The 20,565-nt window shown below is 44.6% G+C and overlaps 1 protein-coding gene across 42 annotated transcripts in view; it reads left to right on the forward strand.

Annotated features, from left to right (window-relative positions):
* Nucleotides 1–20,565, forward strand: part of LOC115529744 (receptor-type tyrosine-protein phosphatase delta) — a 370,859-nt gene that overhangs the window by 330,069 nt on the left and 20,225 nt on the right. For 8 of the 42 annotated variants that reach the window (XM_030338732.1, XM_030338740.1, XM_030338743.1 and 5 more), the window contains 14 exons: nt 701–1,006; nt 1,879–2,072; nt 2,522–2,548; nt 2,948–3,065; nt 3,596–4,183; nt 4,724–4,824; nt 5,287–5,543; nt 7,673–7,766; nt 9,343–9,552; nt 11,438–11,598; nt 13,208–13,222; nt 14,942–15,054; nt 17,138–17,179; nt 17,874–17,971. In XM_030338732.1, coding sequence (XP_030194592.1) covers nt 701–1,006; nt 1,879–2,072; nt 2,522–2,548; nt 2,948–3,065; nt 3,596–4,183; nt 4,724–4,824; nt 5,287–5,543; nt 7,673–7,766; nt 9,343–9,552; nt 11,438–11,598; nt 13,208–13,222; nt 14,942–15,054; nt 17,138–17,179; nt 17,874–17,971 — 2,324 coding nt within the window. The remainder of the gene's footprint in view (nt 1–700; nt 1,007–1,878; nt 2,073–2,521; nt 2,549–2,947; nt 3,066–3,595; nt 4,184–4,723; nt 4,825–5,286; nt 5,544–7,672; nt 7,767–9,342; nt 9,553–11,437; nt 11,599–13,207; nt 13,223–14,941; nt 15,055–17,137; nt 17,180–17,873; nt 17,972–20,565) is intronic. The other 34 variants (XM_030338764.1, XM_030338765.1, XM_030338770.1 and 31 more) reach the window with 18 other exon arrangements.

The following is a 20,565-nucleotide window of genomic DNA, read 5'->3' on the forward strand; positions in this document are numbered from 1 at the left end:
CGTGCTTAGAGTCTATTAATTCAGTCATGTCTTCTTGGGGAGCTCTCTGTTGAATATCAGGCTTTTACCACAAACCAACAGGCTTCGGAAAGGTTGGTGATTTTTCCTATGAATTAAGTGACACATCAACCTTTATGTTTTTGGATTGATGGTAACTGCTTGCACAATTTGTCATTATTAGTATCATTATTTTAAATTTATTTGAGGCTCAAACTTATTAAGGATTCATAATTATTTGGGGCAAATCCTAGACATTGATCAATTGTCCGATTGAGTTATTGCCAATATAATTTTTTCACTAAGGTAGGTTTAATATTCTAGAGCTGTCCATTCACAAATCCATGCAGACATCACACGTATATCAATCACGTTTGTTCATGTTGGTCTTTACCTTTTACTTTGCTTTTTGTTTGCGATTTATACCATTGACATCAAATTCATTTTCGCACGTGTTTGTGGTTTTGTCCTCATTTCGTGTTATTTTGTTTCCTTTTATTTTTTTATTCATCATCACCACCACCATCATCCAACCCCACACCTGCCTCCTCTCATCCCCCCCGAAAAAACCTCAACCCCACCCCCCCCCCCCAACCCCCCACCCCCCCCCCCCCCCCCCCCCCCCCTCAAAAAAAACTGTGCCCAAAACAAAACCCAACGAAACAAAACTCTTCGGAACCTCCACTGACAATGGACCAATCAGAGCCCTCAGGCTCTCCCCAAGACGTCAGGTGCAGCAGCCCCAGTTCCACCAGCATCGTGGTGGTCTGGGGCCCGCCGCCCATCGAGGATCAGAACGGGATCATAACAAAGTACACTGTTCACTACTGGACCCCGGACGGAGAGGACACCACCACGCACGACTCCTCGGACATTCCTCCGGAAAACCCGACGTACCTTCTGGAAAACCTGGAGAAATGGACGGAATACAGCGTGACTGTCACTGCTCACACGGATGTCGGAGCCGGACCGGAAAGCTTGCCCCGGCTCGTACGGACAGAGGAGGACGGTATGTGTGCGTTTCCGACAAGGCCCAGCTGCAAAAGCCCTGTTTAACCCACTCCCCTTGGCAGTTACTAATAGCATCGCCATTAATCTACAGTTCCTGCCTCCCTTCTAACCTCCCCCTGGCTGCGATTATTATGACTAACGCTTGAGACATTTCCAATCAATTCCCAGTTGGAATTAGCTTTCTTTTTCTTCTCTTTTGTAATACTTTTTGAAAGTTTGCGGGCTTTTTTAACCGTTTTTTTTTTTCAACTCGAATCAATTTCAACAAATGGTATGGCTTTTTTGATCCGACGGCCTCTCACTTCCTGTCTACACTGTCTTTTTTTTTGTCCGTACAATTTTTGAATCTACGTACAACTGTTTTTTGGCTTTTTGTAGGAGCAACAGCTTTCGGGACAGTGGGAATAAGACAAGGTGGAAGGAATTTTGTTCAAGGCCAATTTTTGTAAATGTTTTTTGCTCATGCAGTATAATCATTTTTAATCCATTTTTCCCCCTTGCCCTTCATAGCCAAAATTCTTGCTGTGCTTCAAGCATTTGAAGCACCCGACTTTGGCTTCATTTTTCTATTTTGACAAAACATTTTTATTCCATGTTTTTAAAATCCACTAATCATTTTTGTAATGTTACGAGATTGGTGTCAGACCTGCCTTTGGCGTTGCTTTTCCTTTTTCCTTGCCATTGTTGAAAAATTGATCTAAATATGGTGATGGGTGCAGTAAGCTGCATTTTCAAATTTTTGACCCCTTCCTCCGCACGCCCACATTTTCCCCCCCTGGATTCGGCCAGGTGTTAACGCAAAGGTGGAAAGTGGGTTTTTCTATAATTGTGACCTCTCTCTCTTATTATCCCATGGTGTTCTTCCTCCAGTTCCCAGCGGGCCACCTCGTAAAGTTGAGGTGGAGGCTGTCAACTCCTCGTCAATTAAAGTGATGTGGCGCTCGCCCATGCCCACCAAGCAGCACGGTCAGATCCGAGGGTACCAGGTGCACTATGTCAGGATGCTTAATGGGGAGCCCATGGGACAGCCAGTCATCAAGGACATGTTGATCGATGACGCCCAGGTATAGTAGCTTCCTCCTCCTCCTCCTCCTCTACAGCCAGCTGCCTCATCTCTCTCAGACACTGCACACACACACAAACAATCTCTCTCTGTCTGTCTTTGCTTTTCCCCTCCATGCCCCTAACCTTGACTCAAAGTCTCTCCCAAACAGCCGTAGTCAAGTCGTTTGTCTAGGAAGTTGGTTGCTGCCCTACTTGTAGTGAAAGGGAAAATGCTCTAATGTAAGAAATTAGACATTATTAAAGATTATTGATCCGGTAATTATACTAATGACTTCTTAATGTTACTCAGCAAGGTAGTGGCAACCTAATTAGACACATCGATCATGTTTTTTATCTTGTATGTTGTTTTCAAGTCAAAGATGTATTCATTCAGTCGTCTGCATTTGAGGCGCAATTATATCTACAGTACAAATCTTTGATTTTGTTCCTCTTTCTTTCCAAAAACCAGTGGGAATATGATGATTCAACTGAACACGTGAGTGGATACAAGATGTATATCTAATATCTAATATAATAATAATAAAGAATTTGTTATTATAATCACTGTGTGCTGTTTCAGCCACTGTATAGTAGACAGATGGTTATTTACTTTTTGCTCAAAGACTGTTAAATTAACACTCACCTCGAAACAGCAGATGTTGAATCGCAGATGGTAAAGTGATTTTTTTAAATTGATGAGGAAGAAAATATATTTTTTCTTATCTGAACCACAAACTACCACAGCACCACTCATTGCGTACTATAATACATTTCAAATGATATAAGATATATCAATTTGACTATGTATCCTATAAGAGGATCCGGCACAGACTATAAAACCTCACACAAGGCCCTTGGAGCAGGCTCTAATAATGTACCCTTTCCTCTGCTACAGGAAATGATCATCACAGAGCTACAAGCTGAGAACACCTACTCAGTGGCTGTCGCTGCCTACACAACCAAAGGCGACGGAGCCCGTAGCAAGCCCAAACTCATCACAACCACTGGGGCAGGTAGGTGGGAGCTGTGTGCCTGCACCCTGGGTCCTCCACTTGACACCTTCAGTCCCCGCCCTGGTGGAGTGGGCAGAGAAATGTTCTTTCTCTTCCACCTTGGTGGCTAATTGTAGCTATTATTGGTATCATAAAAGCATATGGTAGGAACAGGGTAATTTTCTTATTTTATGGGAGTTGTGCCAGAGACTTTTAAAAGCATAACTGCTCTCTGTGTGCGTGACATATTCTGCCATTTTGCTTCGAGGCAGCACATTCCAGCGAGCACATGCTGGCAGAGCGATGATAGTGTGAATTGGAAATGGATGATAAATACACAGAGCAGATCTATAAAAAAATACAGAAAATGGCGAGACCGAAATAATATTGAGGATTATAATGTTACTTTGTGCTCAGGACTTTAGAATCAACCTGCATCTTCTTGTATTCTTGCACTGCCGGTAGGATGAATTTAAACTTCTAAGTATTGCAGGTGGTGCAGGAGAATCAGCAAACATCCCATCTTCACCTATCTCTACCTCTGTTCTCAGTTCCCGATAAACCCCGGCTCATGGTCAGCACCACCAACATGGGCACGGCCCTGCTCCAATGGCACCCCCCGGCCATCACCCACGGCCCCTTGCAAGGCTACCGCCTCCGCTTCGGCCGCAAAGACGTGGACCCCCTGACGGTGATCGAGTTCCCAGAGCGCGAGAACCACTACACCACCAAGGAGATCCACAAGGGCGCCTCGTACACCTTCCGCCTCTCCGCCCGCAACAAGGTGGGCTTCGGCGAGGAGACGGTCAAGGAGGTGACCACCAACGAGGACGTTCCCGGCGGCTACCCTCAGAGCATCTCTGCCGAGGGGGGCACCACCACCACCATTCAGGTGAGCTGGAAGCCGCTGCTGCTGGCAGAGCGCAACGGCAACGTGGTGAAGTACGCGCTGCAGTACAAGGACATCAACAGCCCGCGCAGCCCCTCCGAGCTCTTCATCACCGCGCCCGAGTCCACCGTCGTCCTGGACGGCCTACGACCCGACACCACTTATGATATCAAAATGTGTGCCTTCACCAGCAAGGGCCCCGGGCCATATAGCCCCAGTGTGCAATTCAGAACACAGCCGCTGGATCAAGGTAGGACCATTCCCGAAAAGACTACCCCCCCCTCCCTTCCTCCTCCTCCTCCTCCTCCTCCTCCTCCTCCTCCTCCCCCTTCTTCACTCCTCCACCCTTTGTTTAAAACCAGCTCGTCCTTGTAATCTCGCCAAAAGAGCAGCCATCTCTACAAAAACAGCCGAACCGAGACAAAACAACAAGCCGATCAACCATTCAAAGCCTCCCGTTTTTTGTTCTATATTTAGTAGCACTGCAAAAAAGTGAAAAAAAACAGATTTAACCAAAAGCGTAAAGTAAGTATGTGTTGTCCCTTGTGTTGTCAGCCAAGCAAAGGTCAGCCATTCATTTTATACGCTGAAGCTGTTGGTCAGCAGGTAAGAGGGGGGGGGGTCGGGTATGGTAAGCCTTAATATAGTGCTGAAACGCCCGCTGTATTTCAGCCGGGCTTCATGCTCAGGTAAGCATGCGCGGGGCGGGCGGGAAGCTCCTTGGGTGGATGATGCACTGAAGTTGTTTTTTTGATTTGTGTCTAAATCTTCTACTCCCCCTTTCTTTTAGCAGTGTTTGCAAAAAACTTCCACGTGAAGGCCGCCACTAAGACGTCGGTGCTGCTCACCTGGGAGATTCCCGAGAACTACAACCCGGCCCAGCCCTTCACCGTGAGTCAGGTCCATCCCAGCACGCTCACCTCAGGAACGCCAGATGTGTTGAAGAGAATAGGGCTGCTCCAATCGCGTAGTTGTTTAAAAGTGTTTAAGATTAGAATAAGAAATTCCCAGAGTGCTTGTCATTCTGTGAGAGCGATATTAACTAAATTTGCAATAATAGCAACATATTGATATGACACAACTACTAAAGAAATATGATATTTATATATATGTGTGTGTATATAACTATTATAGATAGATAAATATATGCAAAGAGAGATTAATACAAAGATATATATATATATATACAAAGATATATATATATACATAGATAGATAGATCTATGTTCATGTGAAGGCCGCCACGAAGACATCTGTGCTTCTAGATCTATCTATAGATCTAGTTGCCATAGATCTATATATAGGTTACGGTTGTAGTTTATGGTGTTAAAAACTACAACTCCCACACGTCCAGATCCTGTATGACAACGGGCAGAGCGTGGAGGTGGACGGTAAGATCACCCAGAAGCTGATCACGGGGCTCCAGCCGGAGACCCAGTACTCCTTCCTCCTCACCAACCGGGGGAACAGTGCCGGGGGGCTGCAGCACCGCGTCTCCACCATGACCGCCCCCGACATCCTGCGGACCAAGCCCAACCTGGTCGGCAAGACCAACTCCGACGGCATGGTGACCGTCCAGCTGCCGCCCGTGCTGACCACCGAGAAAGTCAGGTGAGAGAGGCCCTCGACGCTGTTAAAGTCAGGTGAGAGAGGCCCTCGACGCTATTAAAAACTGAAGACTTATCTTTTTAAAAAAGGCTTTTGCTAAATTCCCTTTTACTGTTTATGTATTATGTTTTAATACATAAACAGTCATTTTTCTCTCTCTTAAACTCTGTAGCACTTTGAGATTTCTGAAAGTAAAGTGCTCTACAAATTAAATATATGATTATTATTATTATTATTATTATTATTGTTATTAGGTAGTCGACCCCTAACTGCTTCTCAGTCGTTCCCTGAGACGCACACATTTATGAGCTGGTGGGGTTGAGGCTAGAGTTGTTCCGATGCCGATACCAGTATCGGAAATTACTCTGATACTGCCAAAAATGCAGTATCGGGGATCGTCGGGTACGCAAGTCTATGCGCTGATCCGATACCATCACATGACTAGTTAATGATTACAAAGGACATCACAAAAAGAACATGGAAAGTTGGAATGGGAAACACGCTATCTCCAACCTATTGGATTGGATTGGATTAGATTGGATGTGTGGGTTGAGCTACCGAGTCAGAAAAACGTGGACACTCACACTTAACTACAAGAAACCAAATACGAACCCCTTTCGATTTGGCGGCGCCACACTCAAACCTCTAGACCAGGGGTCAGCAACCTTTTCAACATGTAGTGCCAGTTTGACATTTTCTCGTTAATGAGTGTGCCTTAAGCAACAATATATTAAATATTAAGCTGAATTATGACACAGCGACCAAAAACATTTCCAGAAGACCTGGAATTGTACTATTTACATATAGTCCACAATCATGCATCAACATTTTAAATATGTTTTTGGTTGTTATATTTGGGTTTACAAATTATAATGTTCCATCTTAAAACACCATTTTCAGAAACTCATTCAAAAACATATTTAAACTGTGAGAAATTTAAAAAATTAGAATATATGAGAATGCTGGAACCATCCAAATCAATATCTTTAAGACATGTACAGCTTTGCAAAACCATGTGAAGGCGATGCATACAGGCCACTTGCAACAATATTTAAAATATTTTCTTCTCTATTACTCACAACATAGGTTTAAAAACGATTAATTTATCCCGTTTCAGAACACTACTTCTGTAACTAATTGAAACATATTTGCACTGGGATGAAATGCCCAAAACAGAATAAAGTGCAAAAAAAATCGGTAGTAATGATTTTGCTGCCGCATTGTGCTGTGAATTTCTTTAATAATAATATATATATTTTTTGCCCATGATTTTGCCCATGATTATGCTGCCCCGTGCCAGTGGTGGCACGCGTGCCTAGGGTTGCCGACCCCTGCTCTAGACTGTCTCCATTAGTAACTGTGCCATTAAACAAAGTAAGAGAATTTTCCTAAAGCAGAAACCACATCTGGCCCACAGCATGTATGTGTGCTAACATGATGTAACTCAGCATCACTTAAGCCTACGGACCCTACTAAGCTCTCTAAAGTCGGTCAGAGTCAAAACAAACAAAGCCCCGTTGGATTGTCTCACATTAGTCTCCAAACTCGCACTTCAAGTCCATCTTTGTTGTTTATTTTCTTTTTGTATCCAGCCTGTGCACTTGGCCGTGCCTCTGTCATGCCAGGGATTTAAGCTAATTAGTGTGGCGGGCTAATGGCTGCCACGCACACTAACACTAGGCTTTGCCCAACCAGAAATTCCAGCCGAAAAAAAAGACAGAGACCATTATCTCCATTGCCGCCCCAGCTGAGGGGATAAAAATCATTTTAATTCCATCTTTCTCTGGTGCACATCAAGAGCCTGGCTAATTAGCTCACTGTGGGGCTCTTCGAGATGAAAGAGTGGTCCCTGAGTTCTGTGAGCATAATGCTAATATATTAACTTTTTTTTCCTCCTTATCTCGATGCCGCATCCGCGAAGGCTAGCGACTCTTTGTAAAACAAACAGACTGTGTGTGGTGTGCCGTTTCAAAGCTTCACAATGGCTCTGTGCGGATTTCCCTTTTGTTTCATCTCAGACCTGCTGTGATTTAACTATTAGGAATGATTTGGCTTTGATTTGATTTGTTAAAAAAATTGTCCTTTCTGAAACGTTTCCCACTAAAGATGGTGGTGTGTGTGCTCGCCCACAGGGGATACTACATTGTGGTGGTCCCGCTTAAGAAGCAGCGAACGGGCAAGTTCTTCAAACCCTGGGACAACCCGGACGAGATGAACCTTGAGGAGGTAGGTGTCGTGGTTATGGCCACTGTTTACCCGGCGTGATTCAAAGCCACAATATGCCCACAGAGAAAAACACAGGGGACAGATAAGGAACAGAGCCGTGCCATTTACATGCATTACCAAGCCAAACACTGTGTGCTCGAGGCTGGGTGCGATGTAGTAATCGGACTCCCTGTGGCGGCAGTACGGGGGGGAAAAAAGGCATAGGAGAGGGACTCGCTGATTGCCACAAATAGCATTTTCTCCTATGACAAGGGCTGCATGGAGTAGCGCTGGAGTGCACTGCAGCGCGTTCCCCACACCTCCTTCTGCGCGGGTCTGTACGGTAATTACATGAAGAGCTGCATCAGGTCTTTACGTCCCCGCACTCGATCCTGGAAACAAAATGAAGCACTGGCTAAGCCGTTGCTTATGCAAAAGTCCTCGACAACTTTTCTATTTAACCACCCGAGATAATGCGCCAGCATGTGCGTGTGTGTGTGTGTCTGTCGCATCTGTGCTCCAATGGGCATGCAGCTCTTTGGAAACATTCGGAAAGTGCACCATTTATTATGATTATGTATTTCATACATATTTTTTTACATGCAGCGCTCATGCAAACGTATGAATGGGTTCGTCAAAAGATGGCGTTGCCTTCCTAGATTAGCTCCTTGTACGACCAAACGTGTATGTCACGAAGGTACGCAATGTAACGCAAACGTCCCTCTTTTAAACAGGATTGTACAGTCTAGAAGAACAGCCGTAAGTCGGTTTTTAACGTTTTTTTAAGCTAATATCTGGGTTGTTAACTTGTCTTGAATGATTACGACCGCATTGTGTCTCATCCGGACTGTGGGTTTATGGCGTCTGCCCTCAAGCACGTGTCTGCAAGCCTTGCCCGGTTGCCCGAAAGAAGTCAGACTGTCAGAATTTATTTGTTTGTCAATATCAGCACTCACCTTTTCACAACTTTTTCCCAAGGGCAGCTAGATTTAACTGTGTTGACAGGGGAAATGATTGAAGACATTGATTGAGGACCTACAGGCCTGGAGCAAAAACAGTACACACATAGGATCAAACTCACACACACACATTGTGCGCGTACACACCCTGCAGTCATTCACTTGGCTACACACACTCCCACGTCCATGCACATTCACAGAAGGCGGACAATGTTCTGAAATAGAGTAGCAATAGATGGTGTTTGTGTATAACTGCAATTGTGTCTATCCAAGCTTGTTTATCGTTAAACTGTCCATACATTTAGGCAGTGTATGCATATTATCAGAGCCGACATAGCGCCACATATCTTACACAGGTATTTGTATACTATAGTCGAATGCATGCCACCATTAGGCTTTATGCTATAGTTTCAGACACACACAGGCAGGTGTGTCTTTAATATGCAATTGGGGACATTGGTATGTGATATTGTTTCACGAACTGCCAATCGTCATCATCACGTTTAAATTGAGTAACGAAGCGTCGTATATTTGCTTTTGTCCAAAGCGACGTACAAGGCTGAGAACAACCCAAATTAGGAATCACTTTAGAAATACAATTTTAGTTCATTAACTCAATTAATTAAATTAATTTCCAGCTGCTGAAAGAGATCAACCGCACGAGCAGGGGACTGCGCTTCCAGCGCCAGATCGAGCCCCGAGCCTACATCGCCGCCTACTTCAAGGACCTTCCCACCGAGTTCACCCTGGGTGACGACAAGACCTACGGAGACTTTGAGAACAAGCAGCTCCAGAACGGCCATGAGTACATCTTCTTTGTGCTGGCCATCCTGGAGATGTCTGAGAACGTGAGTGTACTCGTATATTTTGAAATAAATACGTCTCAAAACAAATATCCCCACCACCTTTATCCATCTCCCTTTGCCTCTCTTTCAAAAAATCTTTCTTCCCCGCTACCTTGGACACATGAAAAGACTTCAGCAATATTGATTTCACCGCCTCTAGTACAGACTCAAAACAATTATATTCAAAGAGGTGTGTGTCTGCGCGCCGGGTAGCTTTTTCGTCATTCTCCTTCCTCGTCTGTCTTTAGTTTTTTTTTCAGGACGTTTACTTTGAGTAACGGTCCCCTTGCGATATGCATTTCTTCAAACCCATCTGAGGCCCCTTCCTTCGCCTCTCAAACGCAATGCAGCCGACGCCTTTAAAAGACCTACCCCCCCCCCTTACGTAGAGTGGTGGAATCCCCCCCGAGACCAAAGCCAATCGCCAGTAAGGAGCCTCGATAAGGGGGCTAGTCTTTAATTGCAGGGGCCGGTTGCGTGCCCGGTCGTCCTTATCTGCAGCTCTGCAGATCGAGTGGTGTGCAAGTGTGGGTTCTGGAAGTGTGTGGGGGGGGGGAGGGGAGAGAGAGAGAGAGGAGGTCTGATTAGGCAGCTTCAGGCGGAAAGATGGATTTGATGAGCTAGGGGGAAACTTAAGGCCATCACGCACTAACTCGCAGACCAGGTAGAGCAGGTGGAAAATAAGAGGGAAAAAACATAATGACGGACAGTGTAGAATCTACCAATTGGCCGACTGAAGCACAGATTGGCTTTTTTCCTCTCCCCTAAAGCTTTTATTTTTTTATCTCGCTGCCCACCCCCCCTAGAATTGGAAATAAGTTAATCAAGTGGCCATGCAGAGGAGATAATGCAATCGTTATGGTTTGCTATGCTCCATTGTGGAAGGAGCACACAAACTTTATAGTGGCTAATCACGCTAATTATGTCTATTGGCAGTTGTAATGTCTTTGCCAGTGAGGGTTTTTTTGTGGGGAAGGTAAAGCTTGCAGGGAATCAGAACCGCAAACACCTCTACAGAACATGCGAAGTAAAACGCCACACAGGTCAGTCGGACCAAGAACTCACTGTAAAGGGCTGATAATTGTCCCACGTTTACGCAACGCGAGGGGGTTACGGACCCCTTACGTCCTTGCAGCGCCCTCCTTGCGTTCATCGCAATGGCCTTACGTGCGGCTCCAAAAAATGTTAACCTTCCGTCGAGGCGACGCAGCAGCAAGGTCTGTGATTGGTTACTAAAACCTGACGCAGAACCATGAAGGTTCGCGACTAAGGAAACTAAGGAGGATACTAAGGAGGATAGCTTAAGGTTTGCGTCAAAGCGTCTGCTTGTTCATTGCGTTGCGTGAACGTGGAACCATGATCAGCCCTTAAGAGAGCAACATACGATCAGTAGATATTCCCTCCGGATTTGCAACCAACGCCTTGCCACGCCTCCTCCACCCCACGCACACACTCCATATTTCATCGCCGTTCTCATATTATTCAGAGTTGTCAATAGTATGTCAGGGGGATATATGAAGTTAATATATGATGTTTTGTTACAAAAAAATGCAGGAAAAAATATGCCCCAAAGTGCTATCCAAGGCACAGTTTCATGAGTTTGTTTACGTTGTAAAAATGTATGTTGTCGAGAGAGAGCAGTTATTTAAATTGATATAGCTTCTGCGAAATAAATTATGCCCCTCGATCATACCGCTACATCAATATAAATGTGATATATTTTGTGCAAGCCCTCAGTAAATCACCATAGTTAATAATATCCTCCGGCAAAGATGTTTCGCAACGCACATTGCTCTCCCACATACACACACACACACGTTATAGTACTGTGTGTGTCTTGGGATTTACAACAAATCAATGTTTTTCTTTCTGCATTTCTGTTCCACAGACGATGTATGCCACCAGCCCCTACTCCGATCCTGTTGTGTCAGCTGATATCGACCCTCAGCCAATCGTGGATGAGGAGGAAGGGCTTATTTGGGTGGTGGGCCCAGTGCTGGCCGTGGTCTTCATCATATGCATTGTCATAGCAATCCTACTCTACAAAAGGTAAGGATATGAAACGGCCCGGCTGGCAGGATGTTCATGAAAGGACAAGTCTGCATTGATTGTGACGTCGGTGTTTTTGTAGACAAGCCCGCATTGCGGTCGTGCAGAAGTGACAGGACCTGTGTAATACATGAAATGCAAAGTGGACACAATTTTTTTGTGACACACCGCATATACATCCTCAACGTTCACCTACAGACACAAACAAACTCAGGAGTGTACAATGCATTATATGCAAATCTTCCAAGTGCATACAACAAGATAATTCTCTCATGCTGGGAGGAATATTCTCAGTCCAAGCCTCTTAGGCTCCACCTGTCACAAACAAGTGCACGCACGCACACACACACACACACACACACACACACACACACACACACACACACACACACACACACACACACACACACACACACACACACACACACACACACACACACACGACACACACGACACCAACAGCATACAAACACAGGCACTGTAGTGAACAGGCTGCAGTAACGTATATTTCACAGCAAATCAAAACAAGTATTTGGTTTAGGGGGATTGGGGACCGGGTGCTTCTCATCCATTTATCACTCCAGCGTGGGAAGGCAAGGAACTGACTCAGTGCCTCATGTCCCCGTGCAGCTTCAAGGCCCCTCAGGCTCCCACCGAGTTGATGCCCTGGCCCCTCCACCTCCTCTCCGTCAGCCCCCCACCACCTTCCACCTCTCTCTCTCTCCACTCACAGCACACACAGTCCCCTAGCTCACCACTACCTTTCCGAGACACACAGCATGAACACTGAAGCACATTTGGCTGCTGCGTGCACGCAAACGAGCACAGGTTCACATGCACTGTGCAGGATGTTTACCTTCTACCCTTCGATACCCCCTTCTCAGAATCGCAGAGAACAGAGATGCGGTACTTGTGGACAGCTGAATTAGTTTTGGTTGAGATTAATGCTAAAATCGTCTAGCTGTGAATGATAACGCTGTAGCTGTACTTTTGGCTGAGACGCCCGCTCATTTTTGGCCAGCGATGAATCGTAACAGTATTGTTTATTTCTATAGAAGCCTGTACACCAAGCATGGGAACAAGATTATGAGAAATAAATTATCTATATTTGCTTCAAAGATTTAAAATAACCACTTTATGGTTAAATTGACCAGTATGATATTCATGAATTGAAAAACTATTCCTGAATCTCGTAAGAGTGATGTTATTTCCTTTGAAAATATTCACACAATTCAACAAGGACAACATCACGAATCAATTTCTAAAGCACATCTCCCAAGAACAAATCTTGGATGCACCTGAGACAAAACGGCGGTGTTTAAAGTGCCCCAGAAACCTCCAGGGGGGGGTAAGCTGCCTATCAAGTGTAGCGTTACTAATCTCTTTCACACGCCGAACTCGGGGCCGTGATCACTGTTGTTTCTATCTCAGGTAATCATATCTCCCAGATCCCCCGCCGTAGAGAAACACAAAACATGATAAACAAGCAGAAGATCTCCGATTTTATGGTGTACGAAATAGTGATTTTTTTTCCCGTTCCGAGGGAGAAATCATAAACTAACTACAACTAAAGTTTCACCCGTTTTTTTTTCTTGCTAACCAAATGGAGCAGCAAACCAGACAGGTAAGACTGATGGAACGAGAGGAAATAAAAACGTCTCGTTTTCAGCCGCGCAGTGTTTCACATTACCGAAAAAAGAGATTGGATGGCCCTGAAATTGACCTCCCCCACTGCTTGGGGTACACATCATCAAGTCAAATCATTACATCAAATGGCTGGAAACCTTAAGAGCGATCGCCATAATGATATATCTTTAGCTTATCTCCTCCTCCAACAACCCCGAGACGCCACACGCCGTCTTATCTGATGAGCTCTGCACGCTGTGACCTGCATGCTTTGATTTCCCACGTCCTGCTTACAAGCTGGTGTGTGCCTGAAAAACAAAACCACGGTTTGCCTAAACAATTCACAACAACACATTTTTCTTAATAACCCGAGTCCCACAATCACCACGGACATATTATCATATTCCCTCCCTGTGTAACTCAATCACCGGCTCCAAACGCAATTAACTGCACTGTTAATTACGGTTGGAGGTGGTGTGTGATTAATAGCCGGGGAGGTAAACAATACCCGCTCCCCCAAAACGGTCACGTCACCCCAGGAAGCGTGAAGGGGTCTGTGTAATCTGCCCGATACGTGGACCTAGTTATCTCCATTAACGGGATCTCCAGCGAGCAGGTTCTCTCCTCAAGGACCACCGCCCGGGACACACTTTGAGCTAAACGTTCCCCAACTGCTGCCGCTGATTTCAGCCTTTGCTGCGTTGTCATGGCCGTCGGCCGACGGTTGTTATAACAACCGCGCGCCACCGTAGACTAAGAGGCTGTCCCTAGCATAACATAACGTAAAGAGGCACATAGCTCAAGCTGTTTCGCTCCCGTGTGTGTGTTTGTGTTTGTGTGTTAGTGTCTAGCTGAAGCTTTCATCCTCATTTTGCTGATTTTCTCTCATGCGTTGCTGTAAGCAGATGATGTCATGTCTAAGGCCATGCAGGATTTTTTATTTTGTTTCTTTCTGTGGTCACATGAAATCAAAGGGCCACTTGCAGTTGATTGAACTCTTAGAACGAGCTTTCCTGCATGCTTGAATTAATTAATGCCAAGCGTTCATGCGGTCACATTCGAGTTGAAGCGGACATCTGATATATTTTGAAAGATTTAATTTAACATCATATAGCAATCATGAAATAATGGATACACAATTATTTATATATATATATATATATATATATATATATATATATATATATATATATATATATATATATATATATATATAAATATATGAATCGAAGCTGCATCAAGCCATGTAATTTGTAAATGTACTGTAATGTGCTTTAATAGGCCTTTCATGCACACTACACACTCGTGGAGCATCTTAATTAAAGTCAACATTAATTCACACTAAGTGTGGTCATCACAAAATATATGGTTTGATCAACAAAGACAATGTTTTCTAAAAGCCACAAGACATTGTTGTCTTTTATTGGGATTCTTTGATGGTGGTTAAGTGGGATTAATTAGACAAGCTGAATCAACTGTAAGAAACACAGCATTAGAAAGTGCTCTTAACCTATTATTCGCCCATTAAACCGGCAATATCGCATTACACATGCATCTTTTTAGTGAGGATAGCTTAAATCATAGTTGTCATTGTATTTTATCCTCCCAAATTACTTCAAAGTTATTAAACAAATACCAAACAAAGTGTACACAAACCTACAATCACTTCTTTAAACAAAGAGACCCTTGTCAAATATCTCTTGCTGTTTCCCACCAGGAAAAGGGCAGAATCCGAAGCTAGGAAAGGAAGCCTCCCCAACAGCAAGGAAATGCCCTTACATCATCCCACTGATCCTGTGGAGCTTCGACGTCTCAACTTCCAGACACCCGGTAAGAACCATTATTCAAGTCTGTCAAGGCCTCCCATATGCACTGGGAATGCAATTACACACCTACCGATACCTAAGTCTCTCCCCCTCCCTTTCACTCCTACACAAACACAATCGAGGCACAACCGAGAGCAAAGTGTGAAACCCTTACTCCAAGCTTAACCGATCCCACACTAGCTAACCAGGTCAGGTGCGGACGATGGCCAGGCGGCCTCGGGCCAAGCTGAGTGACAGTGTCATCACCCCCTCCCCAACTACTACTAATGCGAGCTGGGCGAAATCCCGGGGACGCGCAGCACCCTCTGTGGCGGTTAGGGTCATCAAGGCCATCTCTCCTTTTTTGTCAGGCCTCGACAGAAGAAGAGCACGAGAACACCTTGAAGAAATTATTGCCGGTGTCCGTTCCGAAAAGGCAGCAGCGGCACTATGAAGCCTGGGGAGGACAATAGGAAGCGTCACTACTTTGTGTCACATTTGGTCGACAGAGGGGGCGGCGTGTGAAGCGTTGAACACCATATTCCACCCCTCGCCGGACCTTGTGGTGCTGATGTGGGCCGGGGGGACACTTCGTCTCGATCCTCGTGTGGCATTTTGGCATCGAGGAGGGAGCCGCAGTCCATTTATCTTGTGGGAAAGGTGGCAGGCAGCTAAAAGAGGGCCACTCAACCCACCCTGTGAGTGAGTTGCTCCACTTAAGGACAGGTGTTCAGAGACGAGTCGATAATGTAACATCCAAGCCGTGTTCTTTTCCAGGTCGGCTAGTTTCAAAAGGAAGGATCCATTATCTCGTAGCTTCTTGTTTTCCTTTGTTTCGATAAAAGACGAAGCATATTTATGAAAACCTTCAATTACCCGCCAGGGCATTTACCGACATGTTTTCATCCCTGGCTTCTGTTGGAGAGATCTCAACCCCCTCTCAAGCCGTCCATCCAACCCCCGCCCACACACCCTGAAAGCAGGTTACATCGATTACCCCTCGTTATCCCGATCAAAGCAACCGTCCACCACGTGACGTGCTCCTCTTAAGCCCGTGAAGAGGTTCTCCATTACGCCATCGCTTTCACACTTCTCCCGCCCCCCCCTCTCCCCCCCACCTTTTGACAGGGACAATTTCCATCTTGAGGATGCTTGATGTTTGAGCGAGACGTGACAAATGGCACTTTCATTGTCCCTGGTCTTCCCCCTGCCTTCACCGCCATCGCCATTGAAAAGGAATTTGAGTGGTGGTGGAGACTGAAAAAATAAATAAAAAAGGGAAAGTTTGAGTGGGAAAGAGAAAAAGGGAGCTTCGCTTTTTCCATTAGCTAATGTTCACTCTGAGCTTTCACGCCGAAGATGGAAAGGCACAGGTTGGTTCATCATGCAGGCACGTCAACCACCCACCCCGCCGAAAATTGTCGGGAAAATTGGCACCGACAACCAAACGCTGTAAACACCCGGCGTTCAGAAAAAAGTGGGCGGAGCAGATGGATGTTTGTGGGTTGTCGCCGCAGCCGTCGTCCAATCCCTCGGACCGGTCCCCGGAGTGGCTGGAAGAGGCACACTCAGCTCTCCGTCTAACAAGCTGCACCTCAGCATTGTTTGAACCTGTATAAACCATACGCCTGCCCTTGGGGTCTCGCCCTACACACCTCAGCCCCCCCGAAACCGAACGAGCATACGCAGCACGTACATTTATGGGCACTCAATTTCAGCAATGTCAGTCACACCTTGTCAAAGTCAAAAACTAAATTAAACGCCCCGGCCGAGAACCTTGTGCTGCCGGACAGGCGGACAAGCACCGATGCCGACCGCGAGAGAGAAATGTAAACGTGTTCTCTGCTGGTTGGTTAGGCGATGGATGGTGATGACTATGCATGTCTTCTGACTACATGTTCTTTCTGTCCTCTCAACGATTAAGCAATGACGTAGCACAAGCTTGTAGCATGTTGATTTGTGCATTACTAATATCACATAGAGAACGTAGTTCTGGCACATTTCAAGCTACTTCCTACCCTGTGTTTGTGAGGGGGAAATTAAAGTCATCACGTTTTGGTGATGCGATGCTGCAACCTTTTTTATTTACACCGCCGTTTCCTCCACAGGTCTGGGTGCTCCCGGTTACCTCAGTAACCTCCATTTGTCAAGTTAGTTGGTCTTGTTTATACATTTTGACATGATTTTATTTTTGGTAAATGTTATTTGCCAAACATTTTATTTCTCCCTTCTTCTCCCTTTTATTTCCTGCTTAGCCTTGTATTCTCCCCCTACCCCGACCTCCAACCCCCCAACCTCCCCCCCACCCCACCCGTCAACTCCATGTAATCAACCCGGTGTCAACCCCATGACATCACAGGAGGCGGAGTTTGAAATGACAACCCGGCGCTATGTCATTACTCAAAGCAAACGTCTTCATCTCTCGCCTATCTCTGTTTACTTTGATTTAGATTTTTTGTTTTCTCATCCGCTGTTGGTTTCACTACTCTCGTTTTTGTCGTCGTCCTCCTTGTGCTTTTTCTTGTCACGCTGACCGCTCCGCCACCGCTGCTTTCGGTGTGAATAACATTCTTCCCTCAGCAGTAGGGAGAGGCCCTGTGCGATGACCTCTCTTTGGCTTCTGTCCATCTCCTCTTTATCGAGCATGCCCACTGCTTTGAGTGACCAAACTTGCCTAACCAGTTCCACTCTCCCATAATTCCGTTCCGCACACACACACACACACACACACACACACACACACACACACACACACCGAACACACCGACACGTTCCTTAGTGATGCAGGGCTGTTGCTAGGCTGCGTGGCTGACGGGTGTGCTCTTGTCTATGTGATCTTAACAGGCATGGCCACCCACCCCCCCATCCCCATCATGGAGCTGGCTGACCACCTGGAGCGCCTGAAGGCCAACGACAACCTAAAGTTTTCGCAGGAGTACGAGGTAGGCAGGGGTCGGGCCCTTTAAGACACGCCGTCTTCTGCTTCTTTCAGGTCCACAGAGTTTAGGGTCGTTGAGGGACTGGTGATAAAACAAACAGATAGAGCTTGTGTCGTGGTAGCCCTTTTCTTCCTGCAGTCTTTATCGTTTTGTTGCTTTTGTTTCTGAATGATTTACTCAGAGACTGAATCTGCAGGTATATTCGTTATGTGCGTCATGTTTTATATATTTCTAGAACAATGTTTGGTGGATTGGTTTGGGTTTTTTCAAACCAAAGAATAATTTAGCAACACACTGAAATATGTGGTTCACTTTCCCATACACATGCAACCCACAGTCTCGACATTTTATAATATTTTCCTGGAAGCCATTTACACAACTAGACTAGCAAACCACAACGGGAAGGAGCTGGCCTTTGAGGTTGAAATTGAATAGGTGGGTTAACACACAGTGCAAAGGACTAGACAAAAATACATTCATTTTATCCGTAGCATAATTAATAAATGTAATCAAGTAGATAGAAAATTGAACACATTTATATCAATACAACTTAATTCTTTGTTGTCTTAGGCCACTAAAGCTACAGTGTAGTTTTAAGATAAATCGCTATCGTACATAAAGTGGATCAGGCCTGTGACAGACAGTAGATTGGAAGTGATGGCTGAACTGAACAGTCCTTTCCATTTGTTATAGTTTCATAACTACAACACATTATTATATTCCGATATTTACACAGCACAGAGATTTGGCTAAGACCAAAGTACTACTAAGGAGACATAATGTCGGTTTCAGAGAGAGAGAGAGAGAGAGGGGGAGAGGGAGAGGGAGAGGGGGGGAGAGAGAGAGAGAGAGAGAGAGAGAGAGAGAGAGAGAGAGAGCTCAAACTCAAACAGCACTCTTACCTGGAAAGCCATTTTGATGCTAGAGACCAGAGGTATACTCTAAACTTTAAAGCATATTATGGAGGGGGAGGGGGCATTTCCCATTTTTTTCCTCGCTCCAGTTTTAATTACATCGAATGCATATTAGAATGGATTGAACATACTCTGCTGAGACAGGCACTGTGTAAAAACATAAGGAAAATTGCAAAGCAACCAAAAAATCCTATAGGCTGCAGGCAGACTATGTTGACATGCATGCTATTTTCTGCTCATGCAGTAATTGGACCTATTTCCAGTGTGCATCGTTGGAACTGTGAATGATTGTGCCAGTTCTGGGTCCTTTCAGGGGCAATGTGTGGGATAAAAGCAGTCCACCCTCTTTCTCTGCCAATTTTTATCTCACTGTCATACCAGTGACTAGAAATCCATAAGGTCACAATATAGCAGTCTTCCTGGCTGGCCAAGTTCCATAATTGCATTTTTATCGCATTGAATTCCAATTACTTTGCACCTCTGTTCAACAACTGGAAAGTCATTTTGAGCAGGAATGTAAAGAGAGGCACTTTATTGTGAGAAATATTGCAGATCAGTGTTCAGATCAGACTAAGCCAGATACTGATGTAATATTTAATTAGTTTTTCTGAAGGTAAACCAATGTTTTGATTTATGTCTTGTTCAATGCACTTATTTGAATTCCAATTTATCATTAGGCCACCTTGCTTTGAAAAAAAATGTTTACAAAGTCATTACCATGGTATGTCATAATACTTTCATTGAACGTCATAAAAAAATTATAAACTCAATTTGTTATCTGGAAAACATTCAAGAGACAGGGTGACATAATATCTTATGAGTATGAGTAGAAGAGTGAGCAGAGCTGGATATACTGTAGTTAAAGACTACTCAAGTACTAGGATTCTTTCTTTAAAATAGTAATGACTCAAGCAGAAGTTAAATAGGTCATCCTAATTATTACTTGAGTAAGAGTAAGAAAGTATATAGTGAAAAGACTTCTCAAGGAATGTGTCACTTCCTACAATCTATTTTTTTGTTAAACTAAGCAGAACACGAAGAACTTACATATCAAAATGTACGAAAAATAATATTGGAAATGCTTGTCCAATAGAAAAAAAACGAACCATAACTATTCAAATGCATGGCTTAACTATAACTCGTCCCTCATCAGTCTGCGCGTCTAATGAGCTTGCAAATGGATCTCCTCTGTATCATGTCCTTCGCAAAAAACTATCCAAAAGCTTTAACATGGTTCTGTGCCTTGGAAACAATAGCACAAATTGTCTATCGCTCCTATAGCCGTATGGATATCAAGTCAAGGTCCAATACATCAATTTAGGTCCCTTTCAAAGTAAACAATGCCACTAGACAACTACAGTTTTTTTCTTTCTATCCATGACACACACTGCTATACAACATTTTGCGTGGTCTACAATTCAACTTATAATCGTATGATGCAAATGTTTTTGGTCTGTGTCCTGCTAACCCATTGGTGAAATATATTCTTCACGAATATACTATGAAGTAATTATTAAACTCATTGAAAGACACACGCACAAGAGGTGACACCAGCAATTATGAAATTATATGTATTTTAAACTGCAATTTGCTGAACATTGTAGCTGATAAAATGGGATCTTCAAAGTATAACTGAATAAAGAAACACAGAACCAAGAATCAAGTCTGAAAAAAATAAGCTGT

The sequence above is a fragment of the Gadus morhua genome, chromosome 17, assembly GCF_902167405.1.
Source record: "Gadus morhua chromosome 17, gadMor3.0, whole genome shotgun sequence".
In the NCBI taxonomy this organism is placed as follows: domain Eukaryota; kingdom Metazoa; phylum Chordata; class Actinopteri; order Gadiformes; family Gadidae; genus Gadus; species Gadus morhua.